This window comes from Prionailurus viverrinus, chromosome C1 (genome assembly GCF_022837055.1).
Source record: "Prionailurus viverrinus isolate Anna chromosome C1, UM_Priviv_1.0, whole genome shotgun sequence".
NCBI lineage: Eukaryota > Metazoa > Chordata > Mammalia > Carnivora > Felidae > Prionailurus > Prionailurus viverrinus.
This window is the reverse complement of record NC_062568.1, coordinates 134,148,348-134,169,384: the sequence shown is the minus strand read 5'-3', so window position 1 is coordinate 134,169,384 and position 21,037 is coordinate 134,148,348. Positions and strand designations below refer to the sequence as shown.

The following is a 21,037-nucleotide window of genomic DNA, read 5'->3' as shown; positions in this document are numbered from 1 at the left end:
AGTTACGAAAGGCAGAGGCAGCTGAATCCAATGTGGACAGTAAAGAAGTATCTCTGTGGAAAGGATCATCTGTTGATGTGAAGTCATCGTAGTGATGGAGTCTCAGCAGAGAGACACTGAAAAAGGCAATATATTAGGATGAATACAGCTATAAGAATGAGAAGTGCAACAAAGAGACCCTTAATAGTTGACCATAATGCCCCTCCAAACCAGTAATGTAACCAATCACTGAAAAGGAGGGAAAGATTTTGTAGAGCCTCGATTTGGGTATTCATATCTTTTAATAGCTTTGTGACATTTTTTTGATCATCTGGGATGTATACACAGCATCCTGTGTTAATAATGTCACATGTACCACCTGGTGCTGTTGTTAGGACATCTAAAGCCATTGTATTTTGTAGAACAGCCTTGCTTATCTGTGCGACTTGAGTATTAAGTAAGGAGATGCTGTTCTGTGAATCATTGAGGACCTTCACGGTGCATTTATTAAGGGCTTCTATAAGCCAAATTACACTTTCTAATCCTACAGATGGAGCAAAAATGGACACCAAGTGATCATCTGTTTTCTAGACTGTGTCCATCTTATTTTTAAATTGGGAAGATCACCTGGGGAAGTGATGGTTGGATAACGCACCCATGAATCCAGGCAAAACGTAAGGTGCGACGATGACCTAGAGGATATGTGGTTAGTTCCACATAACCAGTGGATTTCATTTGGAGCCAGCCATCTGATTCCAGGTCGCCTTATCCAACCAGTAGCAAGCCAATCAGCTGCCTGGAGCATAATGGTTTGAGAACCTGTTCTAATGATAGCCATCCTAAATGCCATGTGCTATTTGCCCAAGTGTCATATGTATGATTTCTTGCCTCCCCCATAAAATTGCTGTTTGAATGAACTGTCCAGTAGTAGGTGTGAGCCATAAATATGCATCCCAAATTTGATATATGCCATCCTCAGTATAGTGATAAGTGGGGTTTTGTAAGTTAGGCACTCATTAGAGGGCATCAATTTGTGGGTTTGTAAAATCAGTTAATATTTTAATAGTTTGAGGGTATGAAAAAGTCTGGTTATGTCTTGATAAATTCCATGTTCTATTGGTCATGGGCTGGGAAGAAACATTCTAAGTAGTGATAGATTTATCAATGAAACGTGGTATCATTATATATTATTTCTGAAATATAAGTATACAGAGAGTGCCAATCAGTGCCTTGCAAAGGGGAAAACCCACCAGGGAATTCAGATGAACTTGACTTGAGCAAATTCCATATATCCAACAAGTTGTTTGATGTCGCAGTTCAGTATAATACTGTGTCCGTTATAGAAAGGAATTGTCAGCTAAGATAGATGAACAGAAAACAAGGAGAAAATATACAACCTTCATTGTTGTTTGAAGAGGAATTTTAGATTTTCTACAGGTTCACAGGTGTAAGAAGGCATGTTAGTTTGCTCATTGGTTTCCTGTGAAGGAGGTACAGGCTTTATTCTAGATACGAGCCCATGAAGAGTGCCCCTCTAATTTTATTGCGGTGGGAGTACATATGGACCTTTCTATTTTGGATTTAAATCCCCCACTGTATTTGACTTCCAATCTTTTAAATAAATCATATCTCCAGGACTTAGGTGCGGCGGACTTTCAGTTGTAGTTAAATCAGGTTTGGGGAGCATGTGATCAGTATACTCATTAAGTAACTTACCATTAAACCAACCTTAAGTGAAAAATTTGATGGAGTATTATAATCTTGATCTAGTAACAAGTCTGTAAGAAATGGCTTTCCATATAATAACTCAAAAGGGCTAAGTCCTAGAGGTTGTTTTGGAGCTGTTCTTACTCTGAGAAGTACTATTGGTAAGAGAGTAACCCAATTTTCCTGGGCCTCTGGACTAAGTTTAGTAAGGTATCATTTTAGAGTATGATTAGCTTTTTCCACCGTCCCAGAGGATTGTGGATGCCAAGATGAATGTAGAAAATATTTAATTTTTTTTTTTTTTAAGAAAGAGAGAGAGAACTGAGGTGAGGGGGTGGTGCAAGGAAGGGGCAGAGGAAGAGGGAGAGGAAGAGAGAGAATCTTAAGCAAGCTCCATGCCCAGCAAGGAGCTGAAATCAAGTCTGATGCTTAACCAACTGAGCCACCCAGGCACCTCCAAAATATTTAATTTTAAAATCTTGTGCTATTTATTTGCATAGTAAAAGAAGGACCATTGTCACTTTGAAGGGATCATGGAGGCCAAATCTAGGAATAATTTCTAGCAAGAAAACTTTGGTTATTTCCATGGCTCTTTCCATTTTACATGGAAAGGCTCCATCCACCCAGTGAAAGTATCAGCAAACACCAGTAGGAACTCATAGCCTTTGCAAGGAGGCATTTGTGTGAAATCAGGCTGCCAGTCCTCTTATGGATATGTCCTATGGCTTTGGATTGGTTTTAAAAGTGGGGGAGGGCAGACCGCGTCTTCCAGATTTACTTGTGCACAAACAATACAGGATCGGCAGACCAGTTTTATTGTAGCTGTTAAATTTATTCGATCAAATATATTTTTAATACAATGTTTTAAAGTATTTTGCCCAAATGAGTAGCCTGGTGTAAACCCCGTATTATCTTCCATTGGTTATTTTTGGGTATAAAGATTTTCCCCTTATTATTAACAAGCCAGTCCTATGCATTTTTTGAATATCCTCATTCCTGCACTTTGTGAATTTCTTGGTCTGAATAGATTGGAATTATGGACTTTATTGGAGTTAAGATTGGTATGAGACTGAATATTTATTTATTTTGTGCTGCCTGTTTGGCTGCATGGTTTGCCAAGTTGTTTCCTTTAGATTCTAAGATCATATCCTTTTTTTTTTTTAAGTTTATTTATGAAAGAGAGAGAGAGAGAGAATGAGAGAATGCTTGCATGCAAGTGGGGGAAGGACAGAGAGAGGGGGAAAGAGAGAATCTCAAGCAGGCTCTGCACTGTCAGCACAAAGCCCTGTGCAGAGCTCAGTCTCACAAACTGTGAGATCATGACCTGAGCCAAAATCAAGAGTCAGATGCTTAACCAACTGAGCCACCCAGGTCCCCCTAAGATCATATCCTTCTGAGGTCCTTTGAGGTGAATTGCAGCTACCTCCTTAGGTAGATATACAGGCTCAAGAAGAGAAATAATTTCAGAGGCCCCTGGATGGCTCAGTCAGTTAAGCATCCAACTTTGGCTCAGGTCATGATCTTGCACTCTGTGAGTTCAAGCCCTGTTTTGGGCTCTGTGCTGACAGCTCAGGGTCTGGAGCCTGCTTCAGATTCTGTGTCTCCCTGTCTCTCTGCCCCTCCCCTGCTTATGCTCTGTCTCTTTTTCTCAAAAAATAAATAAACATTAGAAAAAAAAAGAAAAGAAAAGAAATAGTTTCAGGCCCATATTTGATTGGGGAATTACGGCTTGATAATAATCCCCTTTCCTTCCTCCATGGGTATGTAGCAATTGAAGAGTATGGATAAGTGCTATTAATTCAGCCTTTTGAGCAGAAGTATTTGTTGGAAGGGCTTTTGCCTCAGTGGTCTTAATTAAACTAACTATAGCACATCCAGCTTTTCTCCCTCCCTTATCCAGGAAGCTACTGCCATCAGTAAACCAATTATCGTCTGCATTTTCAATAGGGGACTCCTTTAAATCTGGTCTGCTAGAATAAACAAGATCAATAATCTCTGAGTAGTCGCAGTCTATCATACAAGTATAATGGCCAGGCATAAGGATAGCTAGGCTTAAGGTTTGACAGGTTTTAAGTATTATTTCAGGTGTATCTAGCCTGGTATTTGCTAAGTGGCCTCCCGTCATCCATTGGTGGCCTTTGGTTTCTAAGACACTCTGGACCGGATGTGGAGTCATCACTCGCAGAGACTGTGTCAGAGTAAGTTTTGAGGCCTCTTCTACTGGGAGGCCTCTTGCAGCCACCCCTTGAAGACAAGCCGCCACCTTGAGCGACATTATCGAGTGACTTCGGAAAATAGCCCACCGGTCTTGTTTCACTTCCTAATTTCTGGATAAGAACTCCCACAGCTTGTCCCTGTTTTTCTGCTTCATATACAGTGAAAGGTTTTTCTAAATTTGGTAAAGCCAAATCGGCGGCTGGCAAAAGCTTTTAATGTTTGAAAGGCCGTCTGCTGGGCTTTAGTTCAGAATAAAGGTTCCTCATCAGGGCTTTTAACTGAACCATACAATGGTTTGGCTAAGAGCCCAAATCCAGGAATCCATACCTAGGAAAGTGTAAACTGGGAAGAACCTGCCATTCCTAGGAAAGTACGGAGTTGTTTTCTCATAGCTGGGGGTCCAGGATCTAATATAGTCTTTTTCCTGTCAGTAGACAGGATATGGTGACCTGGCGTTAGCTCATGTCCCAAATATTGTACTTTCTGTTTAGATATTTGCATCTTTTTAAGGAAGATGCAGTACCCTCTCCTGTCTGCCAAGAAATCAAGTAAAGTTACAGAATTGCCATCAGACATTTCTCTCGTGGGACTACGGAATCAAATATCATCCACATACTGAACTGTAGTCCCTTGAGGCAAGGCGATGGCATGAAGGTCTTTACTAAATGCAGTCTCAAAAAAGGTGAGGACTGTCTCTAAATCCCAGTGGTGGCTTGGGGAGACCATCCATGTTAACTGAGCAGCCTGGGGGCTCAAAGGTGAGGCCCATTCAAAGGCGAATAGTGGCTGCATTTCCTCACTTGGAGGGCTGCAAAAGAAGGTGTCTTTTAAATGAGTACTATAAACCAGTGGGCATCACCAGGGACCTGGGTGAAAATAGTATAGGGATTTGGGCCTATGGGATAAACAGGCATAAAGCTTCATTTATAGTTCTCAAGTCTTGTACCATTCAATAGTCCCCACTTGGCTTTTTGACTGGTAAAATTGGATTGTTATAAGGAGATTGACAAGGCTTTAAAATACTATGTTTGAGAAACTTATCAATAAGTGGTTGCAATCCAGCCTTTGCCTCAGGTTTTAAGGGATATTGTTTTCTATGAAGGGTAGTGATTGGGTCCTTTATTTATTTATCTTTTTTAAATGTTTATTTATTTTAGAGTTGGGGGCAGGGACAACGAGAGGGAGACAGAGGATCCAAAGTGGGGCTCCAATTGGGAACCATGAGATCATGACCTGAGCCAATGTTGGATGCTTAAGCGACTGAGCCACCCAGGCACCCCTGGTTGGGTTCTTTAAAATCACTTTAACTGGTTGGGCTTTAAGAGCCGTCCTAGGGCTTCCTAGGATGTTCTAGGACATCCACAATCCCAGACTTGTGGATTTATTTCCTTCCAGCTAGTAGTAGGGATAGCAGGATAAGGTTTTAGCTATCCAGGTATTAAAGAGAACAAGCCATCCCCTTCTTTAGTAAGGGAAAACCTGCTTCCCAGTGTACACATTAAGTCTCGTCCAAGTAATGGAGTAGGACAAGACAGAAGAAGTAGAAAAACATGAGTAACCCATTGACTTTTGTATATACAGGTTAAAGGCATTGTCCAATGGCACGTAGTTTCCCCTTCTATGCCAACAATTTTATGGTCAGAAAAACAAGCAGAACCGGAGTGCTGAATAGGAACAGAGAAAGTGGCTCCTATATCAATAACAAAATTGATAAACTTGCCTTCCATATCCAGAGTAATCCAGGGCTCAGTCATCTTGATGTCAAAGGGAGCCAGACCAGCCTCAGGGCCCCATCATGCCAGATCCTCTGGTTCCTGCTCTCAGGCAGGGAAGTGAGTTCCTGTCTCCCTCTCTCTCTGGAGATGAGGACAGTTTTTCTTCCAATGTCGTTTTTTTCTTACAGACAGGACATGGCCCTGGTGGAGAACATTTGTTTAGACATTCTTTTTTCTACTGTCTGATCTGACCACAGTGCTAGCATGGAGTCTTACCTGATTCTTTGATACCAGCTTTTTCTTTGGCCCCTGGTTAGTCTGGTGTCGTGGGGAATCCACAATAGTGGCAGCCAATATTTGAGTCTATATTTTACCCTGCAATTCAGCTCTCCGGTCCTTTCCTTGCTTTAAGGCCACATCTGTATTATTGAGGACTCCAGTTGCTACCTCTAGTAGGTTCTGGGGGAAGAGGGAAGATTTGAGGACCTAAGGACATTTTAGTCAGTTTTTAGTGGCTGTCAGGTGCCAGCTGACTTATAAAATGCAGGTTTAGTATAGTTGTTCCCTCAGGTGAGGTTGGGTCCAGATTTGCATTTCTACTGATAGCTTCTATCAAATGACCCTGAAATAGAGCTGTATTCTCACCAGCTCCTTGAATAACTTCCTGAATGTTATCAAAATTTACAGGTATAGTGATTCCTTTTTTCATTCCTTGTGTTAAACAAGTAATCACATGATCTCACCTTTCCCTTCCTTGTCTGTCCTCCGGATAATTTCAGTGTGCTTCGGTATTTGGAACAGCAGCGCCCCCTACCGGATAACGTTCCCTATCTCTGGTTGCCAGAGATACTCCAAATACATCCCCCATACAGTTCCTTTCCTCATGGGTGCAACGAGTTAATATGATGTATATATCTTGCCAGGTCAAATCAAACAGTATATACACTTGTTAATTGTGGATTCAATAAATTGAGAAGGGTTTTCGCAATATTGTCCTAATTGTTTTTTTCTTTTCAGTCAAAAGTTCTCACATATTTATTACTAACCTACTGGTACAGAAGCATAATAGCAGAGAAAAATCATTTCCCTGATAAAGCATATCTATTGTTCAGGTAGTAGGGAGGTTTACAGAGTGATGGGATAGGAACACGTGACCTTCATGCAGCATAAATATGCGTGCCATCGCACGAGCGATCTCTTACAGACCCAGCTTCGTTCTTCTCCAATGCCGCCTCTTGGAGTTGTACCTGATTTTATTACCAGTCTTTATCTGAACTCACTAGGGAATGGGATGATTCTGCTTTTGTTTCCTGGCCAGAAATCGCTTGATCCCGAAAGTCTTGTGCGAAGACATGGCAAGGATCAGTCACCCGCACACACCATGATCCGTCCTAATTATTATTTTATCTGGGCCAGGTCTGCCATGGAGAAGGGGACATGGACTTGAATCATGCCCATTTCTCCATTGGCAACTTTCCTAAGAAGATGCATTCCAAAGTTAGCTGGAACTCCTGCAAGATAAGGAATCCCACTCCTAGTTTGTCCAGCTGGGCTGGGAGCAGACAGGTCTTGGGGTCTATAAGGAGGAGGGATAGCAACAGAGCCAGTGTCCTCTTTGTCTGGACTGGTCAGTGACTCCTGAAGTAGCCCTGGCTTATTAGGAGGAATGGGCCTATTTAGGCGGTCATCATCCAGTATATCCAGATGGGGTTTATGAACCTGGTTGGTGGTAACACATTCTACAATAGGCCCTCAGGTCCGAATCCTGACTTAGGGCCATGAAGGCCTGGATATAGGTACCTCAGTCCATTTTCCCTGCTTCTTGCAGAAGAGATCTGATAGATCATACAGAAGCTTAACGTCCCAATAATGGCCATCTCCCCTCATCTCCTAAGGAGTACTGAGGCCATGCAATGTTACAGAAGAAGATCAGTTTTTTCTTTCCTAGATCTTACAATCCGAATTGATTTCCGTGAGTTAAAAGGCATCCCAAGGGAGAATCCTTGGGGGCTGAAGAAGCTCTCATGCTTCTAGAAAAGTAGAAAAGGTCTACTGCCAAACATCCCCTGCCCCTGTCTCCTGGGTGACATCCCAGGCGCAGGACATGTCAGAGCTTCTTGGTATCAAAAGCAATCTGAGGCATTCTTTGAACGAAACCGCTGTTGGTCACCATTCCCACTGTAAAGACCTGTAGGAGGGATACTAGCTACCACCTTCCCCTTCCCCATTTGCTTTCTAGACTATAAATGGGTAGCACTGAATGGATCAAAATACATGCTTTGCCTTGAAGAATCCTTCCTTTTTAACCCATAGAAAGCACTAGGAGAGTTTCTCAAGGGGAAATTACCCAACTTTATAATTTAAGTAGCCAGTAAGGGACACTGATGGAAAACAGTAAAGACAGAAATCCATCATGATCTAACTGACATTCCAATACATGTAGTCTTTACAACCAGCTTCCCTAGGGAAAGATCCTGGTTGGGTTTAATTCAGTCGGTTACTGGTTTTGATGTGCTCCAAGTGGAGGTCTCGAGGCCAGAAGCAGCTAGGCCAGAGATGTGAAGGGTGTCACATTAGACCAATGAGGAGGAAACCTCACACGGGAGTCTTAAGACTAAGCTGTCCTGGTGAGTTAGGTGGCTGTCCTGTGCCCAACACAGACAACTTTTGTATAAGAATGGGAATATAGAGAGGGCATCAAGTTTCTGAGTCTTTATTAGCATTCCGGCCAAGGTACTAACTTCCAGCCAAAAGGCAGGCTTTCTCTTCCCCATAGAGGAGCCGTGGGTTAGAGGATTGCAGCCTGAGCAATTGATATGAGAGTGTTCCAATAAGACCATACTCCCTGAAAAGCTCCTGAAATGAAAGTAAAGGGAGAGGAGAGGAGTACTTACCAAGTTTGCACCGAGGCTCAGAGTCCAGATGAGAAGACGCAGGCCTCACATTGGGGTGCCAAAATGATGCAGTTTGAAGTGTTGGGGTTTGGAGCCGAGGGCCAAGAAAGAATTCTTCAGACTTCTTTGGTGCAACAAGGTGTTTTTATTAAGACACGGGGTCAGGACCCCTGTGGGCAGAAAGAGCTGCGCTGTAAGTGTGAGGGGTGACTGATCACATAGTTGGGAATTGGGGAAGGTAAAGGCACAGGGAAGTTTCCAAAAGGATTTTGGAATCCTTGGTCTGGTGACCAAGACTTACAGATCCTTGAGGCCTGACTATCCTCGAGCTAAGGTTGTTTTTGCCTCTAGCCAGGCATTAACATTGAGACAGTTGGGAGTTCCCGGAGGAATGTCTTACTCTGCCTGCCTCAAGTATTTGTCAATGGGCTATAAGGAAATTTAATTTTATCTACATTTCCTTTTGCCTTTGTTCTCCACATCAATAATATGTGAAAAATAAGAACTCTAACAATAGCTATCACTGTGAATGAATTGTCGTCAGTGTGAGGATGAGAACACACACCTTCCTAGCTTCCTCAAGGTCATCTCTGGCTGACTCCTATGGCCTTTTCCAACCTGTTATGCTCTCCAAAGACCAGAGCCCCACCTGGTCCTCTGTCTCTAAGAGGTGGGAGGAAGGCCCACTTCACCCTCAATTTCCCTTTTTTCCACTCAGTCCATTTCTTCTGTGTTGATCTGCCCTCCTGTGTAGGAGAACACAGTGCCCCACTCCTTTCCAAGGCTACCTCTGACCCAGCCCAATCAATGGTTGCCTCAAGCCTCTGGCAGCAAGACGGTCTCATCACTAAGTCCCACCCACTCTCCTCTCTGGACCCCTTTCCCTCAGGCTCTGGCCATGCTCCGCTTTTCTCTGGCTTCTCTGGCTTCTCGTCTTTTCCTCCAATGTTCAGTATTCTAATGCTAACTTCTCTCCTTCCAGCAAGAGCAAAAGTCCTCTCTGCATTTTGTCCCCTCACTGTTGAAACGGTGGCTCTGAGGGTCACCAAAGAAGAATCTAACCTGTTTTTTCTTCCTCTTCTAGTCTAGCTTCTTGTGATTCTGCATTTACCTTCAGTGACAGGTTGTTACTCTCTGTTCTGATTGTTCCTCTTGGAACAATCTTTTCTTTACTCAGTCTGTTTCTGTACACATCTCTGAGGATTCTAGACTTAGTGTGTTCTGTCTCTTATGCTGTCTTATGCTGTTCTGTCTCTGATGTACTGTAATGCCCCCGATTTCGAATCCGAGAGACCACCAAGGAGCCGATACCGATGCAAACGCACGAGGGTTTATTTGCAAGCTCGAGCTTGGGCCCAAGTATACCTGACACAGCAGAGCAGGGACTTGGACCCCTAGGTTAAGAGGCGTAGCAGTTTTATACGGGCCAGTGGCCAATGAGATTGTAACACACACAGAAAGTTGCATAGTCATGTCAGTCCACATGCAGGTGGCCGATTGAATTACAATTTACCCTATAGTAACTGTTTGAACTAGCCTATCATTCTGGTCAGAATTGGCGCGCAAGTTTGGCAGGCAAAAGGCGGGGTTTACATTCTTTGGCGGTTAGGGTTTCCGTATTCCTATACGAGCCAATTTCCAGTAAGGGTGTGCTCAGCGGCTTGACTAGGGTGGGGGAGTGTCTTAGGCAATAAGTAGGTCATGTGGGGGTTATACATGAGATGGTGGGTGTAGCACAAAATGGAGTTAGTCTTTCTCTGCTTGTCCAGGGGTAGGGGATTTTTGTTAAATTCCTTGGGTCCCACAGTATTTCCACTGGGCAGCCTCATCAAACCTACCACTTAACCATTTCTCTGCAGGCCATTCCTTCACCACCCTCCTAGGGTTGGAATTTCCAGTTACCTTTGAAAAGCTCATGCCATTGCCTTTTCATTTCATTTATTCATCCATTCAGGAAAATATTTGAGCACCGCTGAAACATCATCTATCTCTAAAATCACCTATTTCTCCATTTCCACCCCCATCTGCGTTTTGTCCTGTCCTTTCTCTGGATAAATTACATTAATCACTCCACCTGAACGAGGATCTCAGAAGCCATTTTCAGCCTTCTCATCTAGACATCTGCTCAGCCACTGAGTTGGTAGTGGATCCTTTTACATATCCCTACTTTTCTTTCAAGAAGCTGGAAGCTTATTTCTTAGGGGTAGGAACTGATTTTATTTCTCTTTGCAAAATGACTTAGTTTAGTTTCTAGGACTGAGGGCAGCTCCATAAATACTGTTGAATTAAACTCAGTTGATGTCACTCATAGAGCAATTGACAGCTACGATAAGGATCTTAGAAGACGTATCTGTTAATTCCCTGGCAAAAAATGCACTCAGTTTTCAAATAATACCTACAATTAAGATTCTGAAACTCTGTAGAAATTGTACAAAGAAAATACATAATGGGCCTAAAAACATTAATTATAAAGATGGAAGTAGAATTGTTTAGAGAGAAGACTATCCTTTGTTTTGTGAAACACCTGGCACGTGAAAGATGAAATCCCCAAGGATAAATTGCCTTGTATGAGAAAAATAACAAGAATTGAAGGTTAACAGCCAGAGGAAAGAGAAAAAACAAAGGGAAAGAGGAGCCAAGGGAAGTGAGGTGAGGGGGTAATGTGAGGGACCACCACAAAGAGAGCCACAAGTGGTTAGGAATGGCCTAGTAAGTTTAAAACCAGTGGGGTCCAATATTTATTTTCCTCTATTGGCTGTGCTGTGCTTTCACATGACTCCCATCATTTTCTCCTGTATTTTAGAACCTCAATAAAAGTCTGCTATGTGGTGCTCCAAGCCAGCTGTGGAGCGTCATTCACTCAGATCTCTCTTGGGGAGAAACTGCTACAAACAATGCAATTAGGTTGGCCTCCAGCTCGTGCACCTTGGGGACCCACTGCAATGTTCACACCAAGGCCGCCATCTACCTGGGCTGCTCCAGCCTTGACTGAACTCAGCGGAGACCTCTAGCTCAGCCATTTCTGCCCAACGCAGGACTCTTCCACTGGGCGATCTTTGCTCTAGATCTCCCATCTGCCTGCTCAGGACTTTCCCAGAACTGTACTGTCTTCTGAGGCTCTTCTTGCAAATCCTCTTCCTTCCCCTTCTCTCGTCACAGGTGTCAGACCTGCATCATGTTCTAAGGTTTCCCCGCCCACTCCTGTGTGTGTGTGTGTGTGTGTGTGTGTGTGTGTGCATGCGCGTTCTCTCTCTCGCTCTTCCCTCAAGAAATCTCAAGATTTCCTCAAGAAATCTCTTGCATTTCTAATTCTGTCCTGGTGACCAAATCTCAGAGGAAATGAACTGACACAGTGTGTTGTTTTTCTTGACAGTAGGGTGTGGGGGTGCAGGAATTGGAGCATTTTCCCCAGTGGGGTAACATGGTGTGGAAAAGAGGCCATGCACACAGGAGGTGAAGGGTTGAGTGGGGACTGAGAATTAACAGAAGCAGGAAGCTGAGCCCAGAAGTGATTAGGAAAAGAATAATCTAGAGATTTGGAGAGGGAAGCTGGGCTTTCCATTTCATTTTAATCGTAAAGGATAAGTTAACCTTAGTAGCTAGAGAACTTTCCAGGGTCTCCAGGCATCTTGCTATGTGTGAGCAGGTACAAAGCAAGAAGCTCAGGATGTGCTCCAAGGGAACTGGAGGGTGGTGAGAGAGCACTCACAGAGCTTGCAGCTGTACCCACAGCACCCGCTGCAGGGCCTGGCAAAGAGGAAGCTGGAAAGGCTAGCTGAATGAACAAAATCCGCTGTTCTAAGTGCACACAAATTTCCTGATGTGGGTGAATGACGTTAGATCCTCCATGAACTGTGAATGATGTCACCAGTTAGTGACCACTAAGAAATTTGGAAGAGGGGAACAGCTATGAACTAGGTATGGAACAATGCCATTGTGCCATTTCAAACAAGATGACCTGCTTTGGTCACTCAGTCTGAACACGGTATGATCACTTTTACATTACTTTTAATATAACTGCTTCATTCTGCAAGATGATCTGTATCTCTCTGCCTCATGGCCACCTCTGCCTCACTTACTTCCCATTGTCCAAAAACGCTGAGACTCACTTAGTCTAAGAGGAGAGATGAAGAGAGCTGGTCTTACTGGCTACACTAAGTGCTTCCCATGCACTCTATCCAGCTATGTTTACCTAATTAAAAGAGTCCACTAAAGAGACTTTTCCTGAGCAAAGAAAGACTGCTCCATGCCCTGGTGTACATTTTCAACACCTCTCAGACACCCTGTTACCCCAATGTGTCAGGTGATTCTACCAACTAATGACCAGTGAGTTGATGGGATGTTCAACAAGATTCTCGAATGTGTTGTAAAGGCAGTTTCGATAACCTGTTGTATAATAAATACTTGAAGAACTCCCAGTGTTTAACTGAGGGTGTCTGGCCCTGCATGGCCATGGGACACATGTGAATAGCTATGTAAAAGGGGAGCTCCTGTAAAAATTTACTATTCGTGGTCTTAGTTCTGAACTGCCTTTCTGGACCTATTCTTCTTCCTGTTTCTCCTCTACTCCTGACCCTCTGAGCTAACAAATTTATTGTTTGATGTCCTTCCTCTGTTCCCCGATCTACTTTGGACTTGGTGTTCCACTTCCCCTCAGCTATGACTGTTGCTTCTCCCAGAGACGACTCTGATCCTCCCCTGCTCAGGGCTGCTTTTGGCCATTTCAGGTAAACACCTCTCCTGGGTAAACTGGAGAACGTTTCAACGGGTGCTCCGCTCCTGGGGGTAGAACACCTAGCAAGTTTGGAAGTAGAACTGGACACTGGGAAGGCATGAGCTGACACAGTTCTGCCTTCAAATGCTTGGGAAAGGCATTTTTCTTATTCTCTAAGGCCCCAAGAGATAGAATGAGCCATAGTGGGACGTTAGAGGGACAGAGTATAACTCGAAAGAAAAGCAAGAGGTATTTGACAGCAGTCAGAGCAGCCACAGCTGTCATTTCTTGTCACTGGAAGGTGCTCACGCAAAGACTGGCTAGCCATCAAGTGGAAACTAGAAAATGGAAAAGTGGAAAGTGGAAACACTCGCAAAAGGAGTCATGCATCCTGTGGGTCATTTTACTAGAGGTCTGCAGCGTCCTTCAATGCTGTGCTTCTCAGAGTCAAATCTTTCATGATTCTTTAAGTTAAAAACAGAAAAGTCAGATGCTTGCCTAGAGGGAACGGTTTGGAGTGAGGATCATTGGAGGGTCACTTGCATAGAGGAACTGCCAAGAAGGAAATTACAGGTTGGGATGAGAAGCAGGAGAGTTTGAATCTGGGCTGGGAAGGAACCATATCCTCTGAAGGGACCTGGTAAACTGTGCTTTTCTGTCTCAGATGGATCAGCTTAGACCTGAAGAATGTCAGCAATTTTCTTCTTCCCACAGGGCCAATCTATAATAATTAGTTTTACTACTTTTTTCATTCACAAGCTATTGATTGTTTTAATTAGCTTGTTCATGCACTCAAGTTGTTTACAAGCACTTTCCTTTTGTAGCGCATCAATAAACAGTAGAAGGGAAACTACCACCTTGGAGGGACCCAGGAAGTTTTTACCAGGCAGGCCACGGCCCAGAGCATGAAGGAGTTTCTTCTGCTCTACACTGGGGACCTCCCAGCAAGAGCGTCTGAGTCAAATGGGTATCCTCTGTGGTCATTGCCCCCTCAGTCAAACCAACAGAGGGCAAACAACCTGTTTTTTGCATGTTGCTCCGACAACCACCACCACAGAGTAAACCCCAAAGGCTGTGGATGGTTAATAGTAGGCTTTTATTAAAAACCCACATATTTGGCGTCTCTTAGTTATCTGGTTTGACTTCTGATTTCACCCCTTACTGGTGTGTGACCTTGTAAAAGTCACTTCTCAAATTCTTTCTTTGCCTGTCAGTGAAGCCAAAAGCACCAAATCAGTGGAATTCTTTTGGTTATTAAATGAGTGGGCACGGAGGGTAGGTGCTCACACAGCACCGGCACTGAGCACTCCATTCGATCCTCACCTCCTCTTCCCTCTTGCCTTCTTCTCTCCTCCTCCCTCTTCTACTCTTCCCTTCGCTGCCAAAACTGGGACTCTTTGGCTCCAGACTTCAGGGCTCTTACTTCATTATTGTTCTTAAGTCTGTACTTTACAGAAGTATGAAAGAGAGAAAGTGAAATAACAATTTCCAAGGAATTATCGTTATTTGAATAGTCCTATTGGGACGTCTGAAAGACCTCAAGGGCCTTTTCTCCGGGGCTATTACGTCATGCTCTCGAAAATTGTGCACATGCACCATTTGGAAAGTGTGTTTCTCAGGTTCTTTCCACCTCCTGGGGACAACCAGGGGCGGGACGGGGGCGGGGTTTGGTGCGCTAAGGTAAGAGGCTCCTCAGGCTCCACCCACGGCCTCAGGGGATTGACACCCCTCCCCCCACCCCTCCCCTCCAGGGAGGAGACAAGGGACTGGGAAAAAAGACCCTGTGTGCTGTTAATTTTTGTGATTGAAAATCCTATTTGGAGCTTTCCTTTAACAGAGCCCAGCACCCCAGAAAGCCATGCTGCTATGCTCCCCGCACTGTCTCTCATTTGCTCAGGTATGAACTTGGAAGAGAAACCCGGAGTCACCAAGGCAACTCTGCCTTCACAGTAATCTGTCAAAGCAGGGCACTGGGGCTCTTTATAGCAGATCTCAGGAACCCCATTTTTTTTCTATGCGACGGGGGTGCTAAATCACCACCAGTGAAGTGTAATGTTTTTTGAAAAGTTTTTCATTAAATCTTCAATAGATTAATGGAAACAGAAAATTTTTTCCAGGGGTTTTTCTATGACTAGAATCTAGAACAAAGAAAAAAAAAATATGGTGTATGTTGAATTGAAATGTTTGTACTTAACCCCATGTGTTGTATTTTTGTTCCAATTAAATATACTCATGTACTATTTTTTTGGTCTAATTTAAACAACCAAAGAAGGAACTGATGAATCAGGTTTTCAAAAGGAATCTTTTGGCCCCGTCTTGTGACCATTTATGGTACAATTTAAACAGAACCAAAAGCAGCCCTCTTTAAGTTTTTTAAAACGGTCTTCTGGAACTCTCTTGTGGCGCATCGTGGAACTGAAGAAAACAACAGCTACCGAATAATGCCCCTTGTCTCACATACAGGGAACGCTTTTGCTCCTGCTGCTATTATAACTATTATTCCCTGAAGACTTATAGCGCAGCCACACTCACTGATCTCTTTGTGTGACTTTGAAGCACAATATGAGAACGACCACGTCTCATTCTCACCTCAAAGATGGAAATAAAAAGGGACTTGCTCCCACATGTTAACATCTGTCAAGAACCACAGAATTTTAAAGCTGATCAGTGCGATGGTCATGCAAGCAGGCCCACTTTGACTGGTAAAGAGAAGCGCCTGCCATCCTGGGCACCTTATTGTGCTCTCTAATCTCTTTATGTGTGTCAGTAGTTAATTTTCGCAACTCTAAGAGGAAGGACTCTGTGATAATCTTATCCCCCACTGAGAAAACTGAAGCCCAGAAAGGCAATTGCCAGAGGCCAGTGACTGACAAGAAAGTGCCAGAGCTGAGATGTGGCCAGATCATTCCCTCAGAGGCTGTGTCCCCAACCCCTACTTCACACCTCCTCTAACTCTACTAAGACTCTGGGCGTGATTTTAGTGACTATTGTCATTCTGCGTTAACCTTTCTTGTTGTTATAGCCCTTCAGCAATGTCACCTAAGTGCTTGTTAAATTGGTGATGTTAGTGTTAGTCTTGAAAAAAGTGACTGAAAATCCGCCCTTGATGTGAACGTGGACTAAAGGTGTGATAAAATTTGAAGTGCAATATTAGCTGTCAACAAAGTCTCCAAAATGGAAATAAAGGAAATCCCTCTACCTTTTCTGCATTTATGAAGAACCACAAAATTTTGAAGCTGGCCAGCCAAACAAGTGCCATAATGTCTGTGCTGTTCATATAGGGGAGACTCTAAGGGTTTCTTGACTTTGGCACTATTGACATTGGGGCACTATTGACACACAGGGCTCTCCTGTGCATTGTAGGATATTTAGCAGCATCCCTGGTCTCCTCTACCCATTAGATGCCAGTTGTGACGATCAGAATGTTTCCACTTTGGTGGTGGTGGAGGCAGCAGAGAGGCTCAGATTCTTCTGGGTTGAGAACAACTGAGATAGAATATACTATGAAATCATTGCAATAAAATGAGAAAATGCAAGGATTATAGCCAGCATAACTTTAATCTTCTCAAATTGTCCTCAGAAAGGGGGAGAAGAATGAAAACAATGAAAAAAATGCCATTGGCCTGGCTGCAAGATCAGCCCCCCCTGAAAAATGATACAAAACTATCACGTTTATACACCTGACAGCCGAGAATGAACACCCCCCCCCCCTTACATTGAGTCCTATGGAAAAGCCGATGTTGAGTATGTAAGATTTCCATGATTGCATTGCCACGATTGCATCATAAAATGTGACTGCTATGTTTCCAGAAAATCCTAAAGACTTATTCTCCTGATTTCCTGACCTTCAGGTTCTCTGTGGGCTCTGGCTTTCACCTTCATCAAATATTTCACTCACTTCTCAGCACCCTTCTTGAGCTATTCTCAGATAATGACTGTAATCCCTCTTCATATCTGATGTCAGCTCAGATTTAGATCTCCTCCTTCCACATATAGAACCTAAGAGTTGCCAAGGATAACCTCATCTACTCCACCATTCTCCATGGATGTCAAAATATCCTAACTTAAATGTTTCAAAATTTCATTACTCTCTGCTAACACTTTTAACCTCTACCTTTTTTCTATGATCAATATTTCATTCATTTATTCACTCGTTCATTCATCACTGATTTGGTGATTACCTATTATATCTTCTAGGCACAGTATTAAATGCCAGGAATACAAAAAGCATTAAGCTGGTCTCTAGGGAGGGCACCTGCAGTCTAACACTGAAGAGGGAGGCAGCAGGGAAATGACAATGCATTGTGTGTGGCAAATGATAGGATTCAGGTGTCCACGAAAGGCTCTGGGAACGTAGGAAAGGAACAAATTCTGCATCAGGGTAGGATAAGGAGGCTTCACTGAGGAGCTGGGAATTAATCTGAGTGTAGAAGAATAAATAGGAGTTTGCCAGGCAAAGAGCATGGGGCGGGGGGGGGGGGGGGAGGTGGAGGGAGTGGGGAGGTAGAATGAATAACCTATACATAGACCAGATCTGTGAACAAGTCTGGTGAGTTTCTATTCTTGCCTTTTAGATAGTCTCTCAAGATGGGAATCTTTTCCCTTCCCCTGCATGTTGATGTACTCCATGTTGAACTAATGGCCACCACCTCACAGCCACCACCTCACCAGATTCATTTTTTTCTAGCCACACTGTGGCCCTTGCTCCAGAAGGTTCTGTCACTCTCCCACTCACCACCTCCTCAGCTGATTCCTCTCTCCCTTTCTGCCCACGTCCAGTTCCCAGAACCTGTCACTTCCATGTCTGTCATCTCTGCCTCGCTCAACCCATATCTCTTGTCCTATGACCATTACTGCTCTTCAGACATACCTTACCTCTGTTCTAGAATCCGGTGAAAGCCTCCTGACTGGCTCGTGACTTGCGGTCTCTCCCTTTTCCCATCTATTTGACCATAAGCTACAACTTATGGAACCGTTGTGGGGATTTTTGGACGACTCGTTCATGCGTTGACTGAAAAGCAGGCAAGGCAGGCATCTGGTATTTGCAGCCTTTCATGGAGATGAGCTCTGTGGTAGGGAATAAGTAGAGACAGCAGGGTCAGAGCAACCAACAGTGAGGCCACCACAGTTAACAACCAAACCTGCCTGATGTCATCCTTAGCCCCATTCTCACAGTCCTTGCCATGGCTTAGCAGGCTCCACACAGCCCTCGTGGTTGTGAATCACACAGGACATGCGCTCTCCCACCTCAGGCCTTGTGCTGACTTAGTGGCTCCCTGTATTCTTCACTCTCCCTCATTTCCTCCAAATTACGTCTCAGATGTCACCTTTTCTGACCCATCTCTCCAACAACCCTCTGTAGAACAGCAGCTATCTGTGATCCCGGGAATTCTTACCCTCCCTGACTTACCTCTGTGCTACTTTTTCATCTCCCCTCCATGACAGCAGTGACTTTGTCCATTTGTTCTCTGTTGTATTCCCTGGGTGTGGAAGAGTGTCTAGTCAGGACTGAGTCAACACCAGCTGAATACATAATGGAAGAGTCAAGTTCCATTTCTTCTTTCCCTAGCAGTATCTATATTTCCCAGCCATGGGATCTGGGTGAGGTTTTCCCACCTCTCCGTACCGGGATAGAGTGGAGGGAGGATTTGACTGGCCTAGAAGCCCCATCCTCTTGCCATCAGTCATTGGCTTAAAGGGGCACTTCCCCAAGTCCAAGTCATACAGCGCAAGCAGTGGTTGGTTCAGGGCTGGGAAGGTGGCCCAAGTTGGTCTGATACAGGTAACACTCCTTTGGCTTGGTGGTCAGGGAAAAGGAAGCTCTGTTCTGTGGGTGGGCATGACTTGGCTTACAATCAACAGCTGTAGGTACTTTGCTCTCAGGAGAGGCTCCAGCCTGAGGACCAAGTCTGAAAGCCGCACAGAGAGCATAATAGACAAGTAGAGCCAGGGCCTCCACCACCATGTGAATCTCTCCTTCTGAAGCCATTGCATCTCTACAACTTCTGGATTCCTTGTTTCGTGAACTGATGAATCCCATTATTGTTTAAGTCAGCTTGATGTCAGTTTTTCTTTTTTGTGCAATCCAAAGCATCCTAGCTGATACACTGCCCTTAAAATGCTATTGTGCCCTAGTGATGATTTAAGGACACTGATCAATTAGAATGTTTATTGTTGAATCAATAAATTCATTCGTCAAATATTTAGGGAGCACCATACAATGACTTTAAAGTCAACTAAACGATCATGGCTATAAAACCGACGTTGGGGCGCCTGGGTGGCCCAGTCGGTTAAGCGTCTGACTCTTGGTTTCAGCTCTGGTCATGATCTCACAGTTTCAGGGGTTCGAGCCGTGCGTCAGGCTCTGTGCTAGCAGTGTGGAGCCTGCTTGGGATGCCCTGTCTCCCTCTCTCTCTGCCCCTCCCCCACTCACACTGTCTCTGTCTCTCTCAAAATGAATAAATAAATACACTTAAAAACAAAAACAAAAAACACCTCATTTGAGGGAAAATGATAAGAGATAGGGAGTGTTCAGACTCGAGAGAAGGCTTCTTAGACAACAACTTCATGATAGATGTGGCCTCATATTTGAAGAAGATGATGTGTTTAGACATGGATTTGGCTAACACCTGCTGGAATACAAGATATTCTTAATTCTGCTGTAGGTGCCAATCCCTTCTCCTAAGGTACCAGGGGGAAATACATTCACAGAGAACAAATCAAGGAAAGGCAAGACCTTGTGATTAGCTCAGACTTCAGCTTTAAATCACTGTGCTTCCTCTCAAAAGAAAAGGGGTCTTAACCCAAGGCAGGCTGTCCTAGAGGAGCTAGCATCAAGGCAAACAGAAGGCCTCCTCTGTTTGCTTCCACCCCAAAGTGCAAACCCTTGTTGTGAGTCTTACCACTCCAATGGGAAGAGAAGATATCTATGCCGGTCTGAACCAGATGGGGAATCCAATGCAGGAATAAAAGATGCATATCTCTATCTCTACATTCCTTCCCTCTACTGAACCACCAGATGAGATCACAGCCTTGGTCAGTAGAAATACAACCTTCTAAGATCTTGATCTGGGGTATCCAGCTAGGCCACGCAGGGATTCCTGCCTGCATGACCTATGAGATAATAAATTCTTGTTTTTAAGAGGCTAAGTTTCTGAAGTTTCCAAAGGTAATTTGTTACACAGCAATAGATAACTGACACAAATGGGTACGTAGAGTTTCATTGTGTAAATTTAGGTTGTTTCCAACCTTTCCCAACTGCAGTATGGCACTGAACACCTTTAGACATATGTCCCTACGTGTTACTAAAAGAAGTTGTGTATGATAAATTATTACACATAGAATTGTTTACTCTTATTTTAAGTTATAATACTGTCAAGTTACCCTCCCAAAAGTTATATACCAATTTGTACTACCAATAAAATAGGTTTTTTACCCCATAACCTCGCCAATACCAAGTATTATAGATCTTTATCATTTACCAATTTGAAAGGGGGAAAAAAGGTTTCATGTATTGACTGCTTACCCCATGTCAAGCCCTGGCTCAGTGCTTGACATACCTTTTCCCATTTGATCCTTAGGGTAACTCTATGATGTGTTATTATGACCCCATTTATTACCCCAATGATGAGAACAAGACCTAATCAAGAGTACATAATTAAGTAGTAGACCAGGTACTCTCAGGAAGTCTCACTTAGGAATCTGATCTTTAAATGGCTGGTGAGGGAGCCTGGGTGGCTCAGTTGGTTGAACGTCCAACTCTTGATTTCAGTTCAGGTCATCATCTCATGGTTCCTGGGATCTGCCAGGTG

The 21,037-nt window shown here is 43.8% G+C and overlaps 1 protein-coding gene across 1 annotated transcript; it reads right to left on the bottom strand.

Moving 5' to 3' along the window:
- Nucleotides 1-6,816: 6,816 nt before the first annotated feature.
- LOC125171827 (60S ribosomal protein L39-like) lies at nucleotides 6,817-6,972 on the bottom strand. The gene is given in 1 exon segment (XM_047868962.1): nucleotides 6,817-6,972. A coding segment is annotated over 1 exon segment (156 nt).
- Nucleotides 6,973-21,037: the final 14,065 nt, after the last annotated feature.